Genomic DNA, 14,471 nt, shown 5'->3' with positions numbered 1-14,471 from the left:
TTACCAAAAAATACGTATAAGCGATGAGCCCATATAACCCTTCAACCCATGACCAAAAAAAAAACTTCAAGCATAAACCATAAGGCCCCAAAACCCTAACTCTCTCTCTCTCTCTCTCGCCGTCTGCTTTCCCTCCCTCTCGTTCGTTCAACGGTGAGTTCTTCTTCTTCTTCTTCTTCTTCTTCTTCTTCTTCTTCTTCTTTATGGTAATGCTATTGTGTGTGCCCTAACATGTTCAATGTTACACTGCACCAGCTAAGTTAGTTAGAACAAGTTAAAGATGCCGAAATCGAAGAGAAATAGACAAGGTTTGTGTCTTGTTCTTCGCTGTAACACGCTTTGCTATAGTTTTATCTGTTCGTTCAAAATTTTTGAAGCGAAGATGATGATGATATGCAGTTACGCTTTCGAAAACGAAGAAAAAGGGAAGGGAACATAAAGAGGCAATTGTGAATTCCATAAAAGAGGCGGCTGAGAAATACTCTTCTGTTTATGTGTTCTCTTTTGAGAATATGAGGAATCAGAAGTTCAAGGAGTTCAGGGAGCAGCTCAAATCAAGTAGCAGATTCTTTTTGGGATCAAACAAAGTGATGCAGATTTCTCTTGGAAGGTCTCCTTCTGATGAAGTCAGATCAGGTCTTCATAAGGTTTCCAAGGTTCATCACTTTCTCGAGACCAACGAATTTTCGGTTTTAGTTTGATAATCATGTTTCTTATGTTGCATTTGTTGTTTTTTCTTGTGCTGTAGCTATTGCGTGGAGATTCTGGGATGTTTTTCACCAACTTATCAAAAGAAGAAGTTGAAAAGTAATCTTGGAATTGGAATTGCTAATACTATAATTAGTGACCAACTTCATTTTTTGATTCTAACCTCATGTTTTTTTCACTTCTATTTTGCAGGCTTTTTAATCAATTTGAAGAATACGACTTTGCAAGAACAGGAAGCATTGCCACTGAAAAGGTGTTCGGCATATCTTGCTTTTTGTTTTAGACATAGCTGTTTCATTCAAATGTTGTCCTAAGGAAGCCATTGGCTAAGTTGGCATTGTCGAAAATGGTGTTCTATTGCATTTCAATAGAACTCATTCAGTTTGATTAGGTAGTAGAGCATGCACACATTTTAATTCATTAGTAAGACTCACAATTTGACATTTGTCTAGGTCGATCTTAAAGAGGGTCCTTTAGAGCAGTTTACGCATGAGATGGAACCCTTCCTTCGGAAGCAAGGCATGCCTGTCCGGTTAAATAAAGGTACACTTGCAATGTTCTGTAATTAGGGTACCAATGCACCTGGTGATGGTGGATGCACAATTGATGTTTCCAAATTTGCAGGAGTTGTGGAGCTTGTTTCAGATTTTGTTGTTTGCGAGGAAGGGAAGCCCTTGTCGCCCGAGGCAGCTCGGATACTGGTTAGTTTGTTTTTACTGTTATCGAAATCATCCCTTCCAATTAGGTGCTGTGTGGACAAAAGTGATTAATTTCTACATCCACTTTCGAAGAAATAAACCAGTTCTGTTGATTGTTGATTGATTTATATTTCAAGGATAAAAGTTTTTAATAAAATTATTATTGAAGCTGTAATTATTGTATCTGCATTGTTAATGTCTGTCAATATTTGGCGATATTGAGATGCTGACAACTGATTGCTCCTCTTTGTGAAGCGCTTGTTGGGAATCAAGATGGCTTCATTCCGGCTACACCTGATTTGCAGGTGGACTCCTGATGATTTTGAACTTTACATTGATGGGCCTGAAGATTCAGATGTTGAATGTTCATAGTCACTCAATCTGTTTAAGATCGTTGAAGTGTACAACATGTGATGCATAACAAAATTATCTTGATCTACCGATATGTGACCGGAATTAGTATTATTGTTTTAGTTTCCGATTTTGATCCTCCCCAGTTTTGTTTGTTACTTTCTTATAGTAGTTTTGTGGTTGTGCGAATCCTGTGAACTAGCCTTAAAATGGAGGTGGCATTAACCATTGTAAACGAAATGCTGAAATTGTTGGTAGTGTTAGTTTATTATAATTATACTATTATTATTGTTCTGGATACCTTTTGTTGTATATGTTCAATTTCTTGTAAAATACGAGACTTGAACACTAGCATCTCTAGGGAGGACCTCACTACGATAACTCTGCTGTTTTTTTCAGTCAATTAAAAGAAATGGATTAATATTAGCTCAAATTTAAGATAACTAGCAAATAAAAAAATATTGATCACCTAACATTCTATACAAATAGTCAAATTTTAAAAATAACAAGGCCACTTACAAAAGTTACATGACGTCCAACCATTTCAATTTTATTATGAATAATTTTTCTCAAGCATTCAAGATATGAAATCAAGGAAAAATTAAATAAAATCACCCTCAGAAGGAAAAATTTCATTGCATATATTAACATAAAATCTTTTACATGCTTTCACATTCACCTTGCCTTGTGTTGCTTTACAAGGATACCTTGAAATGTACACTTTGAAATTCGATTCAACCGCGAAACCTTCCGGCATATTGCGATTCGTACAGGCTTTAATCCATCGTCGCCATTGCAACAGAAATCAATGCTTTCCATTTACTGCTATTGCAGGACTCATCCTCCTCCTCTCCCTAAAGCTGTGGCATGAAGACAAGCTTGGAAGGCACTTCTGCACATACTTAGCCGATTTCACTCCGAAGGACCTGCGATCCTCGCTCATGACTCTTTCGCTGCTGCACACAGAATTGGGTCCTGAGATGTTGTAAGGTGTACTCTGTGCAGATTTGGGAAGAACATCTTGTATCATTGGTTTAGCATCTTTCTTGGATGGATCACGTTTCAAGCTTTCTTGAAAAAGATCTAACAATTTCTTTTTCTTTTCAGGTGATGATTCGGCAGTGGAACCGGAATCTCTACTCTTATTGAAAGCGTGGTGAACCGGAGTGGTACCGCGAGACGGTGTAAACTCTGTAACAAAATGATACAGACAAAATATCTAAAGCTAATTGGAAGAAGAAAGAAAAAGAAAAGAGGTGAAAACTCGCATGCAGGTGTCTTTATGTGAAGTTGATAGCTGAAAGTTTGACTAAATTGTCATCTAATAACTTTTAATTGTCAACTTCACATAAAAGCAACCGCATGTGAGTTTTTACCAAGAACAAACGAAAACAGAAGCAAGATCCTTACCACCATTGACACTATAGAAATCATCTTCACAATCTGAATCTAACCAAGCCTTGGAATCAAAAAAAGCTTCCTCCTTGCTTCCTGTATTATTCAATGAAGAACACTATTCATACACTACACACTCTTGATATTCCTATAAAATATACGGTTGTCACTAATTAATGTGTATTTAGATTTTTTTGTTTAAGAAAAAACTAAGTTAAAATAGATCAACAACACACAATTTTGTCTTCATCTCTCTTCATAAATATCAAATAAAAATAAATAAATAAAAAAGAATGGGCAAATTGTTTATTGACTTGATTTTAAGATATCAAACAAACTACTATCTTCTTGGTCATAACTACCACATGCTCAGCCCATTCTGGTCTGAAAGTCAAAGTTGACTGCCATCTTTGAACAATAATAATCAAAGGCAAGTTTGAGAGTAATGTTCAAATTATTGCTCCCACATGGAAAATTCATATTAAGATATATTTGATGACAACAACAACAAAACCGTGTCCCATTATGTTACCTAGATCAAACAACGCTATTGTATCTTAACATAAATCATGTATGAACTCAGTGCATTAGTTCTTAAATCATACAAGGGATAAAACAATCTATCATATGAAAGTAAATAGTAAATACAGATTTATAGAGAGAGACACAGAAAGAGTGAGAACTGTGAATTTATTTTCTTATGCTTCACCCATATCATTCATATAGTTCTGACAACTACTTTAATATAATATCCAAATTAATCAGAGAATTAAAGATCATCTTTTTGCAGTCACAATTGTCCTTAAATACCTTTAAATTGTCCACCTCTCCATACAGATCATATTAGTTGGCAAGTTGTTTTCATTCTTGGAACATATATTTTCTTTCATCCCATTAGACCAAATAAAGGTAAATATTCAATAGAGTGAAAATTTATCCTCAACTATAAATTCGTATATGCAGATAATCCCAAAAAAAGAAAATTGAAAAAAAAATAATGGACTTGATGACAACCAGAAAATAGTATTTTGCAAAAGTAAAAAGAAAAAAAAATGAAAAAGGATAATTTTTTTCTTTTTGCTATTATAATACAACCATACTAGTCTGACAATAACAAGAAACCATAGGTGGATACAACTGAAATTAACTATACAAATATTCTGACAAAAAATATGATCCAAGGGTGGAAAAAATGATCAAATAGAAATATGACTCAAATATGCAAATCATTTAATATATATTATAAAGGACAAAATACAATTTCTTCCAGTTTCTAGCACATGTACCAAGAGATTAATAATTCTTCAGGGACCCCATATGAACAATTCTCCAGATCTTAAGCCAAATCAAATCCCCGAGACATTGATATATTAATAAAAACAAAACTCTCATACAAGGTCACCAATCAAATAAGAACATAAATAGTTCAATAAAAGAACAAGGAGAATATATGAATAGAATAGAATAGAATAGATAGATACCTTGGTCAGTTAAGGTGGGTGGTGAAGGAGCCACAACGTTCTCGGTTTTGGAAGCAAAAGAAAGCTTGAGTTTCATGTCTTTGTTGTTAGTTTTATTATTGTGGACTGAATAACAAGAACCCATCACTGAAAAGACAAGAGCTTTTTTATCATCACAGTCACAGGATGAACCAGAGAGAGAGAGAGAGAGAGAGAGAGAGAGAGAGAGAGAGAGAGAGAGAGAGAGAGAGAGAGAGAGAGAGAGCAAATATGGTGAAAAAGGAAGGTGTAATATATGGGAATGTTTTTTGGCGTTATAGAAAACGTGTGAGGAAGCAAAAAATGATGGTTTGGGAAGAAAACAAAAGAAATAAAAAAAATGGTGTGAGTGAATGAGTGAGGGAAGGAGAATGAAGAGAAAAGGTTAAGAGAGAATTGGTGAAGAAAGAAAGAAGAAAGTTGAAAGGGAAGTTATGTTAACAAGGTTGTGTTGTTTAGTGACTCATCACTCATGCCTGCTAGCCACTACATTGGCTGTCATAAAGGTGTATAAAATATCCTACTATTATTATTATTGATTATTATTATTAGAATTTAATTTTGATGGATTATTATTTTGTTAAGCATAGAATAGTTTTACACGTGTATTTAATTACATAATGCCATATAATTAAAAGGAAAAGTCTAAAGGGTCAGCAATTTTATTGAAATCTGGTCAGTATTTAACTAGTAAAAATAAAGTGAGTAATTTCACACTCTTAGATAAAATTTCATACCATCAAAATTACTAATAATGACTAATTAATAATTACAAATCACAAAATCTGTTAGCCTTCTAGCACTTTTCTAATAAAAATAACTACCTTTTGTATTGATATTGTAAATGATCGTCCAAAAGAACGTGATTACACGAACATATAAAGCGCTTTACACGGTTAATATATCAAAATTAAATTATTATTATTATTATTATTATTATTATTATTATTATTATTATTATTATTATTGTATGTGGATTCTCATTTCACAGGGATGGGTCCTATGGGAAAATGAATAGTTTGTTTTGTTGGAATTACAAAAAAGAATTTCACTTTTCTTCATAATAAGAGTTTCTTGTGTGTTTGGGAAGGGAAAATGTTGTCCTCTTTATTTTCTTTTATTTGATTATTTTTTATGTTTTATAATGTTTATTATTAGAAGAAAATTTAAGTACAGTTAATTTTATATAAAGTTGATAGTTAAAAATTATTAAATAATTTAATAATTTTAACTAAATTATTATTTAATGGTTCTTTATTATCAACTTCATGTATACGTTTGTATCTAAATTTTTATTTTATTATTTTCGATTTTTTATATATGTAATATTTAATGTAGCAAAAATATATATTTTATGTAAAATTAAAAAAGCAAATTAAATATGAAAAATACAAATCGTAATATATATTATTAGATTGAATAAAAACTTTCATAATCAACTGATTTATTCAAAATCATAAAATTCAAAAATTTTAGAATCAAATTGATATTTTATCAAATATATATTTAATCTATATATATTAGGATTTAAAATTATTTTGTTATCATTTCCCCATTAATTAAAAGTTACTTCGTAATATTACCTTTATGTTATTTTCAATTTAAAGTTTCTTGATAATTGTATATTCAACTAAAATCATAGATAAAAATTGAGTATAATATACAAACATCTAGGAATATATAAAAAAAAAAAGTGTCCATATCTCAAAGCCGTGTATCATATCTCGTTTTAACATCTTTCTCATCTAATCTCGTTTTCTAATGTGTGTCCTTGAGTACCATTAAATACTTTAGGCTTCCAAAATATACGTTTAAGCAGAATTAAATTTTATGAGTTTGTTTCTAAAATAACGAGATTTATATAACTAGTCAAATCTTTATCTACTGTCGTGATAAGGATACTTTATCATACCTTACGTGGATGACCATTTTTCATGATATATAGTTTCTCAAGAATGACTTCATTTAATATAAAGTTGAAAAAGTTACCTAATGTATGTGTATAAATAGAGGCTTAAGCCTCTAACAATTACACACAAGCAATAATACAAATACAAAATCTTCTCTTTCTTTCTACGTACAAAAGTTCTTTTCTATTCATATATTACAACAACAACAGAATAAATATATTATCCTTCCTTCCTTCTCATACAAATAAATCCTCTTTTATGTTACAATCAAATACCCTTCTCCTTATATTACTATTACAATTCTTCCTCTTCTTTTATTTTATAAGTATTTTAAATTCTATTTTCTATTACTCTTTACATATAATATTAATAGCAATATTAACCATCTTTATTATATTGAGATAGTATCAAATGCAAATCTCTCTCTCTTTATTTTTAATACTTTTTCTTATCTTTGTATATATATACACATTACAACATATAATATTATTATATATATATAAATTATTATTGGGCTAATTATTTTAATACTAGAGTCTTCTATTTATACATCTCTATTATATATATCTTTTATTTCACAATACGTTATCAGCACGAGACTCTGATCAAATTTTTAGGAAGACTCAGGTAACAAATTTTCATTATGTCGAAGCTCTCTCATCTTGAATTCAATGCTCTCGATATATCTGGAAACAATTATTTATCATGGATACTAGATGCTGAAATCCATCTTGATTCAATGGATCTTGGAGATACCATTAAGGCTGAAAATAATGCATCCCAGAAGGATAAAGCTAAAGCCATGATTTTTCTCCGTCGTCATCTTGACGAAGGATTGAAAAATGAGTATCTTACATTAAAAGATCCTGCAGATCTTTGGAAAGACCTTGAAGAAAGGTATAATCATCAGAAAACGGTGATACTTCCTCAGGCCCGATATGAATGGACGCATTTGCGTTTACAAGATTTTAAATCTATAAATGAATATAATTCTGCAATGTTTCGAATCACCTCACGAATGAAATTGTGTGGGGAAAAAATAACTGATCATGATATGTTGGAGAAAACTTTCTCAACCTTCCATGCCTCGAATGTGCTCCTGCAGCAGCAGTATCGAGAGAAAGGGTTTAAAAAATATTCTGAGTTAATTTCTTGCCTTCTTGTTGCTGAACGCAACAATGAGTTGTTATTAAAAAATCATGAAGCGCGCCCAGCTGGCGCCGCCCCATTTCCTGAAGTAAATGCGGCAAATCATTACCCCAGAAGAGGTAAATGGCAAGCTTTTAATAACAAGAAAAATTATGGAAGGAAAAAGAATTATGTTCAAAAGAGAGGATCTCACCAGAAGTGGGACAAAGAAAAGAATATCGGGCAGAATAAATCAACCGAGGAGAAGTGTTTCCGCTGTGGTGGAAAGGGCCATTGGTCTCGTACCTGTCGTACCCCAAGGCACATAGTCGATCTTTACCAGGCATCTTTGAAAAAGAACGACAAAGGAAAGGAAACAAATTTTGTTTCAAATGATGCTGAGAACTCCACCACTCATTATGATGTATCTGATTTCTTTGAGGATCCTGAAGGAAATATTGGTCATTTGATCAATGGTGGAATAGTTTAATATGTGGGATTGTGAAGTATATATGTAAATAAATAATGTAAAAAAAAAAAAACTTATTGTTAAGTTTTATTTTCTATGTATTTAAGTTTCAAATGTGATGTACATAAATAATGAAATATTAATGAATTTTGAAATTATTAAATGTGTCAAATTTTAAAATAAAATTTTAGTATATGACATTATTTTATGTACAGTATTTCTTAGAAAATAATTCTGATCAAGTATTCAATTTAACTATGCATACTACTCATTTTATTATTATTTGTTTTTGAAGAATGGCAAGGACATGTAATGAAGATGTATGCCTTGCGGATAGTGCAAGTTCACACACTATTCTCAAAAGTGATATATATTTTACCCATCTTGTGCCAAAAGAAGAGTGTGTTAATACTATCATTGGCTCAGGCAATGTGATTGAAGGCTCCGGAAGAGCTGTAATTTTGTTTCCTGGAGGAACAAAATTTATAATAAATAATGCACTATTGTCTACCAAGTCTCGAAGAAACTTGTTGAGTTTTAAAGATATTCGCCGAAATGGATATCATATTGAGACTATGAATGAGGGAAATCATGAGTATTTATGTATTACAACTCATGATTCAAATAAGAAAGTTATATTAGAAAAATTACCCTCACTTTCATCTGGGTTGTATTATACTAAGATTAGTGCAATTGAATCACATGCCACTGTAAACCAGAAGTTTACTAGCCCAAATGAATTCATAACTTGGCACGACCGTTTGGGCCATCCGGGAACAACCATGATGAGAAGAATTATTGAAAACTCTCATGGACATTCACTAAAGGACCAGAAGATTCTTAAAACTAGTGAATTTTATTGTGCTGCATGTTCTCAAGGGAAGTTAATTTTAAGGCCATCACCAGTAAAGATTGGATTTGAGTCCCCTGAATTCCTAGAAAGGATTCAAGGTGATATATGTGGACCTATTCATCCACCATGTGGATCTTTTAGATATTTTATGGTCCTGATAGACGCATCTTCGAGATGGTCACATGTGTGCTTATTATCTTCTCGCAACCTGGCGTTTGCGAGATTACTAGCTCAAATTATTCGATTAAAAGCACAATTTCCAGAAAACCCAATTAAAGCAATTCGTCTTGATAATGCTGGTGAATTTACTTCCCAAGCTTTTGATGCTTATTGTATGGCTAATGGAATAAGTGTTGAACATCCAGTAGCTTATGTTCACACACAAAATGGATTAGCAGAATCACTTATTAAGCGTCTCCAATTAATTGCTAGACCCTTGCTTATGAGAACAAATCTCCCAACCTCGGTTTGGGGGCATGCAGTTTTACATGCTGCAGCACTTATTCGTTTGAGGCCAACGAGTTACCATCAGTTCTCTCCTATGCAATTAGCTTTTGGCCAGCAGCCAAATGTTTCCCATTTAAGAATATTTGGGTGTGCGATATATGTTCCCATTGCGCCACCTAATCGCACCAAAATGGGACCCCAAAGAAAATTGGGGATATATGTTGGATATGACTCTCCCTCTATAGTGAGGTATCTTGAGATACAAACTGGTGATGTGTTTAAAGCCCGGTTTGCGGATTGTCATTTTGATGAATCAAAATTTCCAACATTAGGGGGAGAGAATAAGTTTCCTGAAAAGGAACTTAATTGGAATGCATCATCATTGATGCATTTAGATCCTCGATCAGGGCAATGTGAACTGGAAGTTCAAAAGATTATACATTTGCAAAGAATAGCAAATGAATTGCCTGATGCATTTTCCGATACAAAGAGGATAACCAAGTCGTATATACCAGCGGAAAATGCCCCAATTCGAATTGATGTCCCAGTAGGACAAGTAGCCACTGAAGCAAATTCACGCCAGAAGCGTGGCAGGGCGGAAAATGCCCCAATTCGAATTGATGTCCCAGTTGGACAAACTGCCACTGAAGCAAATACACGCCAGAAGCGTGGTAGGCCTGTCGGTTCCAAAGATAAAAATCCTCGAAAGAGAAAAGAGGTAAATACGATTCCTGTTGAAAAAGACATAGTAAAGACACCTGCAGTTGTCCAAAATTTTGATATAACGCCAGAAGACGTTCAGGTACCTGAAAATTGTGAAAATGACGAGATCTCGATAAATTATGTCTTTACAGGAGAGAAATTGGACCGAAATAAGACAATTGTCAATGAAATATTTGCATATAACGTGGCATTAGATATCATGCATGAAAGTAAGGATCTTGAGCCAAGATCAGTTGAAGAATGTCGACAAAGAAATGATTGGCCAAAATGGGAAGCAGCCATGAAGGCTGAATTAGACTCACTTGCAAAACGTGAAGTCTTTGGACCTGTAGTCCGTACACCAGAAGATGTAAAACCTGTTGGATACAAATGGGTATTTGTGAGAAAACGAAATGAGAAAAATGAAGTTGTGCGCTACAAAGCCCGACTTGTAGCACAAGGTTTTTCACAAAGGCCCGGTATAGATTATGAAGAAACGTATTCCCCCGTAGTGGATGCGATAACCTTGCGTTATTTGGTCAGCCTATCTGCATATCATAAACTGCATATGCATTTAATGGATGTGGTAACAGCCTATTTATACGGCTCATTAGATCGTGATATCTATATGAAAGTCCCCGAAGGACTAAAGATATCTAAACCATCCAATGAATATTCGCAAGGGTTATACTCAGTCAAATTGCAAAGATCTTTATATGGTCTAAAGCAATCTGGACGAATGTGGTATAATCGTCTTACTGAGTATCTGGCCAAAAACGGTTTCAAGAATGATGATATATGCCCGTGTGTTTTCATAAAGAAAACTGCTTCTGGATTCATTATAATTGCTGTGTACGTTGATGATTTAAATATCATTGGGACTCCTGAAGAGATTCCAACAATTATAAAAATTCTAAAGGAAGAGTTTGAGATGAAAGATCTTGGAAAGACTAAGTTTTGTCTCGGCCTGCAGATCGAGCATATAAAAGACGGGATCTTTATTCATCAAACAACATACACAGAAAAGATCTTGAAAAGATTTTACATGGATAAGTCACATCCATTAAGTACCCCAATGATTGTAAGATCTTTAGATGTGAAAAAGGATCAATTCCGTCCTAAAGAAGAAAATGAAGATATCCTTGGTCCTGAAGTACCATATCTTAGTGCCATTGGAGCGCTAATGTATCTTGCTAATAATACGCGACCTGACATATCATTTGCTGTGAATTTACTAGCAAGATATAGTTCCTCTCCAACCAGAAGACATTGGAGTGGAATCAAACAAATCTTTCGATATCTTCATGGGACGGTTGATATGGGTTTGTTTTATCCCTATGGATCCAAGTCACAATTAGTTGGCTATGCAGATGCTGGATACTTGTCTGATCCACATAAAGGGAGATCTCAAACAGGATACCTGTTCACATATGGTGGTACAGCTATATCTTGGAGGTCCATGAAACAGACGATTGCTGCAACATCCTCTAATCATGCTGAAATACTGGCGATTCATGAAGCTAGTCGCGAGTGTTTTTGGCTGAGGAGTCTGATTCAATATATTCTATCATCATGTGGACTGATTGATCATAAGATAGCTCCAACTGTCCTGTTTGAAGATAATACAGCATGCATTGCTCAACTTAAGGGTGGATACATCAAAGGTGATAGAACAAAGCATATTTTTCCCAAATTCTTCTTCACTCATGACCTTCAAAATCAAGGGACAATTGATGTCCAACAGATCCGTTCAAGTGACAATCTGGCAGATTTATTCACAAAGTCACTCCCAAAATCCTCCTTTGAAAGATTGGTACATGAGATTGGGATGCGCCGATTTCGAGACATTAAATGATGTCGGCAAGAGGGGGAGACTGTACTCTTTTTTCCTTGGTCAGGTTTTTTTCCCATTGGGTTTTTCTTGACAAGGTTTTTAATGAGGCAGTCCCCATCACAAAGGATTTTGTACTCTTTTTCCTTCACTAAAGTTTTTTTTCCCATTGGGTTTTCTTTAGTAAGGTTTTAACGAGGCATAATCCTAAATGGTCATCCAAGGGGGAGTGTTGTGATAAGGATACTTTATCATACCTTACGTGGATGACCATTTTCCATGATATATAGTTTCTCAAGAATGACTTCATTTAATATGAAGTTGAAAAAGTTACCTAATGTACGTGTATAAATAGAGGCTTAAGCCTCTAACAATTACACACAAGCAATAATACAAATACAAAATCTTCTCTTTCTTTCTACGTACAAAAGTTCTTTTCTATTCATATATTACAACAACAACAGAATAAATATATTATCCTTCCTTCCTTCTCATACAAATAAATCCTCTTTTATGTTACAATCAAATACCCTTCTCCTTATATTACTATTACAATTCTTCCTCTTCTTTTATTTTATAAGTATTTTAAATTCTATTTTCTATTACTCTTTACATATAATATTAATAGCAATATTAACCATCTTTATTATATTGAGATAGTATCAAATGCAAATCTCTCTCTCTTTATTTTTAATATTTTTTCTTATCTTTGTATATATATACACATTACAACATATAATATTATTATATATATATAAATTATTATTGGGCTAATTATTTTAATACTAGAGTCTTCTATTTATACATCTCTATTATATATCATAAAAAAAAGAGTCCAGTGTTTGTCGCATCTTTCATTTTGTTCTTGTGTTCTTGTTTTCGTTTCATTATTTAAAAAAAAAAAAAGAAGAAGAAGAATAAAGTGAAAAAAAACAAAAAAAAGAAGAAAAAAATCAAAAAAAAAAAAAGAAATTATCTTCCTTATAATTATTGTCCTTTTCATATATTATTTTTTTTTTCACCTACAAGATTCGAGGACGAATCTTTTTTGAAGAGGAGGAGAATGATACGTGCTTCAAATGTTCGTGATATGAAGAGTTCAAGAGTTATTTAGAAGATATTTTAGTTTACATTTTTAGAATATTTTATTTAATTACTAGATTGGGCCTTATGTTTATGAGCTTTAGGGTTTTCTTTGTTTTAACCTAATAAGAGGTTATAAATACCTCCTTAGCTATTGTAGTCGTAGAATAGAATTTTTAGAGGTTTCTAAACCCCTTTTTGGTTTCGTGATGAAACCATGGTGTGGACAATTGAGGTTGAGGAGTCCCTCTCTTGTTGCATCGGGGAATTGGTTAGAAGGTTGAGAAGTCCCTTCGAATCAATTTCCAAACCATGGCGTTGACAAGTTAGGTTGAGGAGTCCCTTTCTTGTTGCGTCAAGAAATTGGGTAGAAGTAGAGTGATTCTCTTTGTACTCAATTTCAATCTATCATTTTTGTTTCTATTTCAATTTTAATGTATCTTTTTATTCAGTTTGAATTCTTGTCTTTATGTTATCTATTATTTCCGTATCATTATAAGGATTCAAACTGAATAAAAAGATACATTAAAATTGAAATAGAAACAAAAATGATAGATTGAAATTGAGTACAAAGAGAATCACTCTACTTCTACCCAATTTCTTGACGCAACAAGAAAGGGACTCCTCAACCTAACTTGTCAACGCCATGGTTTGGAAATTGATTCGAAGGGACTCCTCAACCTTCTAACCAATTCCCCGATACAACAAGAGAGGGACTCCTCAACCTCAATTGTCCACACCATGGTTTCATCACGAAACCAAAAAGGGGTTTAGAAACCTCTAAAAATTCTATTCTACGACTACAATAGCTAAGGAGGTATTTATAACCTCTTATTAGGTTAAAACAAAGAAAACCCTAAAGCCCATAAACATAAGGCCCAATCTAGTAATTAAATAAACAAAATCAAAATACATTAAATAAAATATTCTAAAAATGTAAACTAAAATATCTTCTAAATAACTCTTGAACTCTTCATATCACGAACATTTGAAGCACGTATCAATTGATATATATAGTTGTTGATATAGTATTTTTGCTCTTTTTTCATACGCATCTCTAATGTTGTTAACATATATTTCTCATCTCATCTGGATTCAAAAACAGCAAAATATGCAACATATATAACCTCCAATATTTGCCATATTTGCTATCACCAAATGAATGTCTAGCTACCCTCTCATCTAGGTCGTGTCACAATTTGGGATTAAGTTCCTCTTAACTAAAAAAGATTAGTAAAATAAAAAATTGAGAGTCTAATTATTTTTAAATTAAAATAGTAAAATCTACCCATAATAAAATTATAAATTTAATAATGGCTAATCATTTATTTTATTATTTTATAAATCTCTTTTTGTTTATTTATAAATATACAGGTCATTCTAATATAGTCATATAC

General features: G+C 32.9%; 2 protein-coding genes across 2 annotated transcripts; one reads left to right on the top strand and one right to left on the bottom strand.

Moving 5' to 3' along the window:
• Positions 1-48: 48 nt before the first annotated feature.
• Positions 49-2,057, top strand: LOC112782809 (uncharacterized). The gene is made up of 8 exons (XM_025825413.3): positions 49-153; positions 256-308; positions 400-656; positions 749-807; positions 901-961; positions 1,161-1,251; positions 1,333-1,409; positions 1,662-2,057. The coding sequence occupies exons 2-8, from the start codon at positions 281-283 to the stop codon at positions 1,776-1,778; spliced, it is 690 nt and encodes a 229-aa protein (XP_025681198.1). The 5' UTR covers positions 49-153; positions 256-280; the 3' UTR covers positions 1,779-2,057.
• Positions 2,058-2,286: 229 nt separating this feature from the next.
• Positions 2,287-5,136, bottom strand: LOC112782810 (uncharacterized protein At3g27210). Its single transcript, XM_025825414.3, has 3 exons — positions 4,634-5,136; positions 3,168-3,248; positions 2,287-2,948 (listed from the first exon to the last, which is right to left on the bottom strand). The coding sequence occupies exons 1-3, from the start codon at positions 4,755-4,757 to the stop codon at positions 2,563-2,565; spliced, it is 591 nt and encodes a 196-aa protein (XP_025681199.1). The 5' UTR covers positions 4,758-5,136; the 3' UTR covers positions 2,287-2,562.
• Positions 5,137-14,471: the final 9,335 nt, after the last annotated feature.

The sequence above is a fragment of the Arachis hypogaea genome, chromosome 20 (genome assembly GCF_003086295.3).
Source record: "Arachis hypogaea cultivar Tifrunner chromosome 20, arahy.Tifrunner.gnm2.J5K5, whole genome shotgun sequence".
In the NCBI taxonomy this organism is placed as follows: domain Eukaryota; kingdom Viridiplantae; phylum Streptophyta; class Magnoliopsida; order Fabales; family Fabaceae; genus Arachis; species Arachis hypogaea.
This window is presented reverse-complemented; position numbering and strand designations above follow the sequence as displayed.

Coding starts and splice junctions, on each gene's coding strand:
- LOC112782809 (XM_025825413.3), top strand. CDS start 281: ATGCCGAAATCGAAGAGAAATAGACAAG. Junction 309..399: donor ATCGAAGAGAAATAGACAAG/GTTTGTGTCTTG, acceptor GATGATATGCAG/TTACGCTTTCGAAAACGAAG. Junction 962..1,160: donor GAAGCATTGCCACTGAAAAG/GTGTTCGGCATA, acceptor ACATTTGTCTAG/GTCGATCTTAAAGAGGGTCC.
- LOC112782810 (XM_025825414.3), bottom strand. CDS start 4,757: ATGGGTTCTTGTTATTCAGTCCACAATAATAAAACTAACAACAAAGAC. Junction 3,249..4,633: donor ACCCACCTTAACTGACCAAG/GTATCTATCTAT, acceptor TGAATAATACAG/GAAGCAAGGAGGAAGCTTTT. Junction 2,949..3,167: donor TTTCTATAGTGTCAATGGTG/GTAAGGATCTTG, acceptor ATTTTGTTACAG/AGTTTACACCGTCTCGCGGT.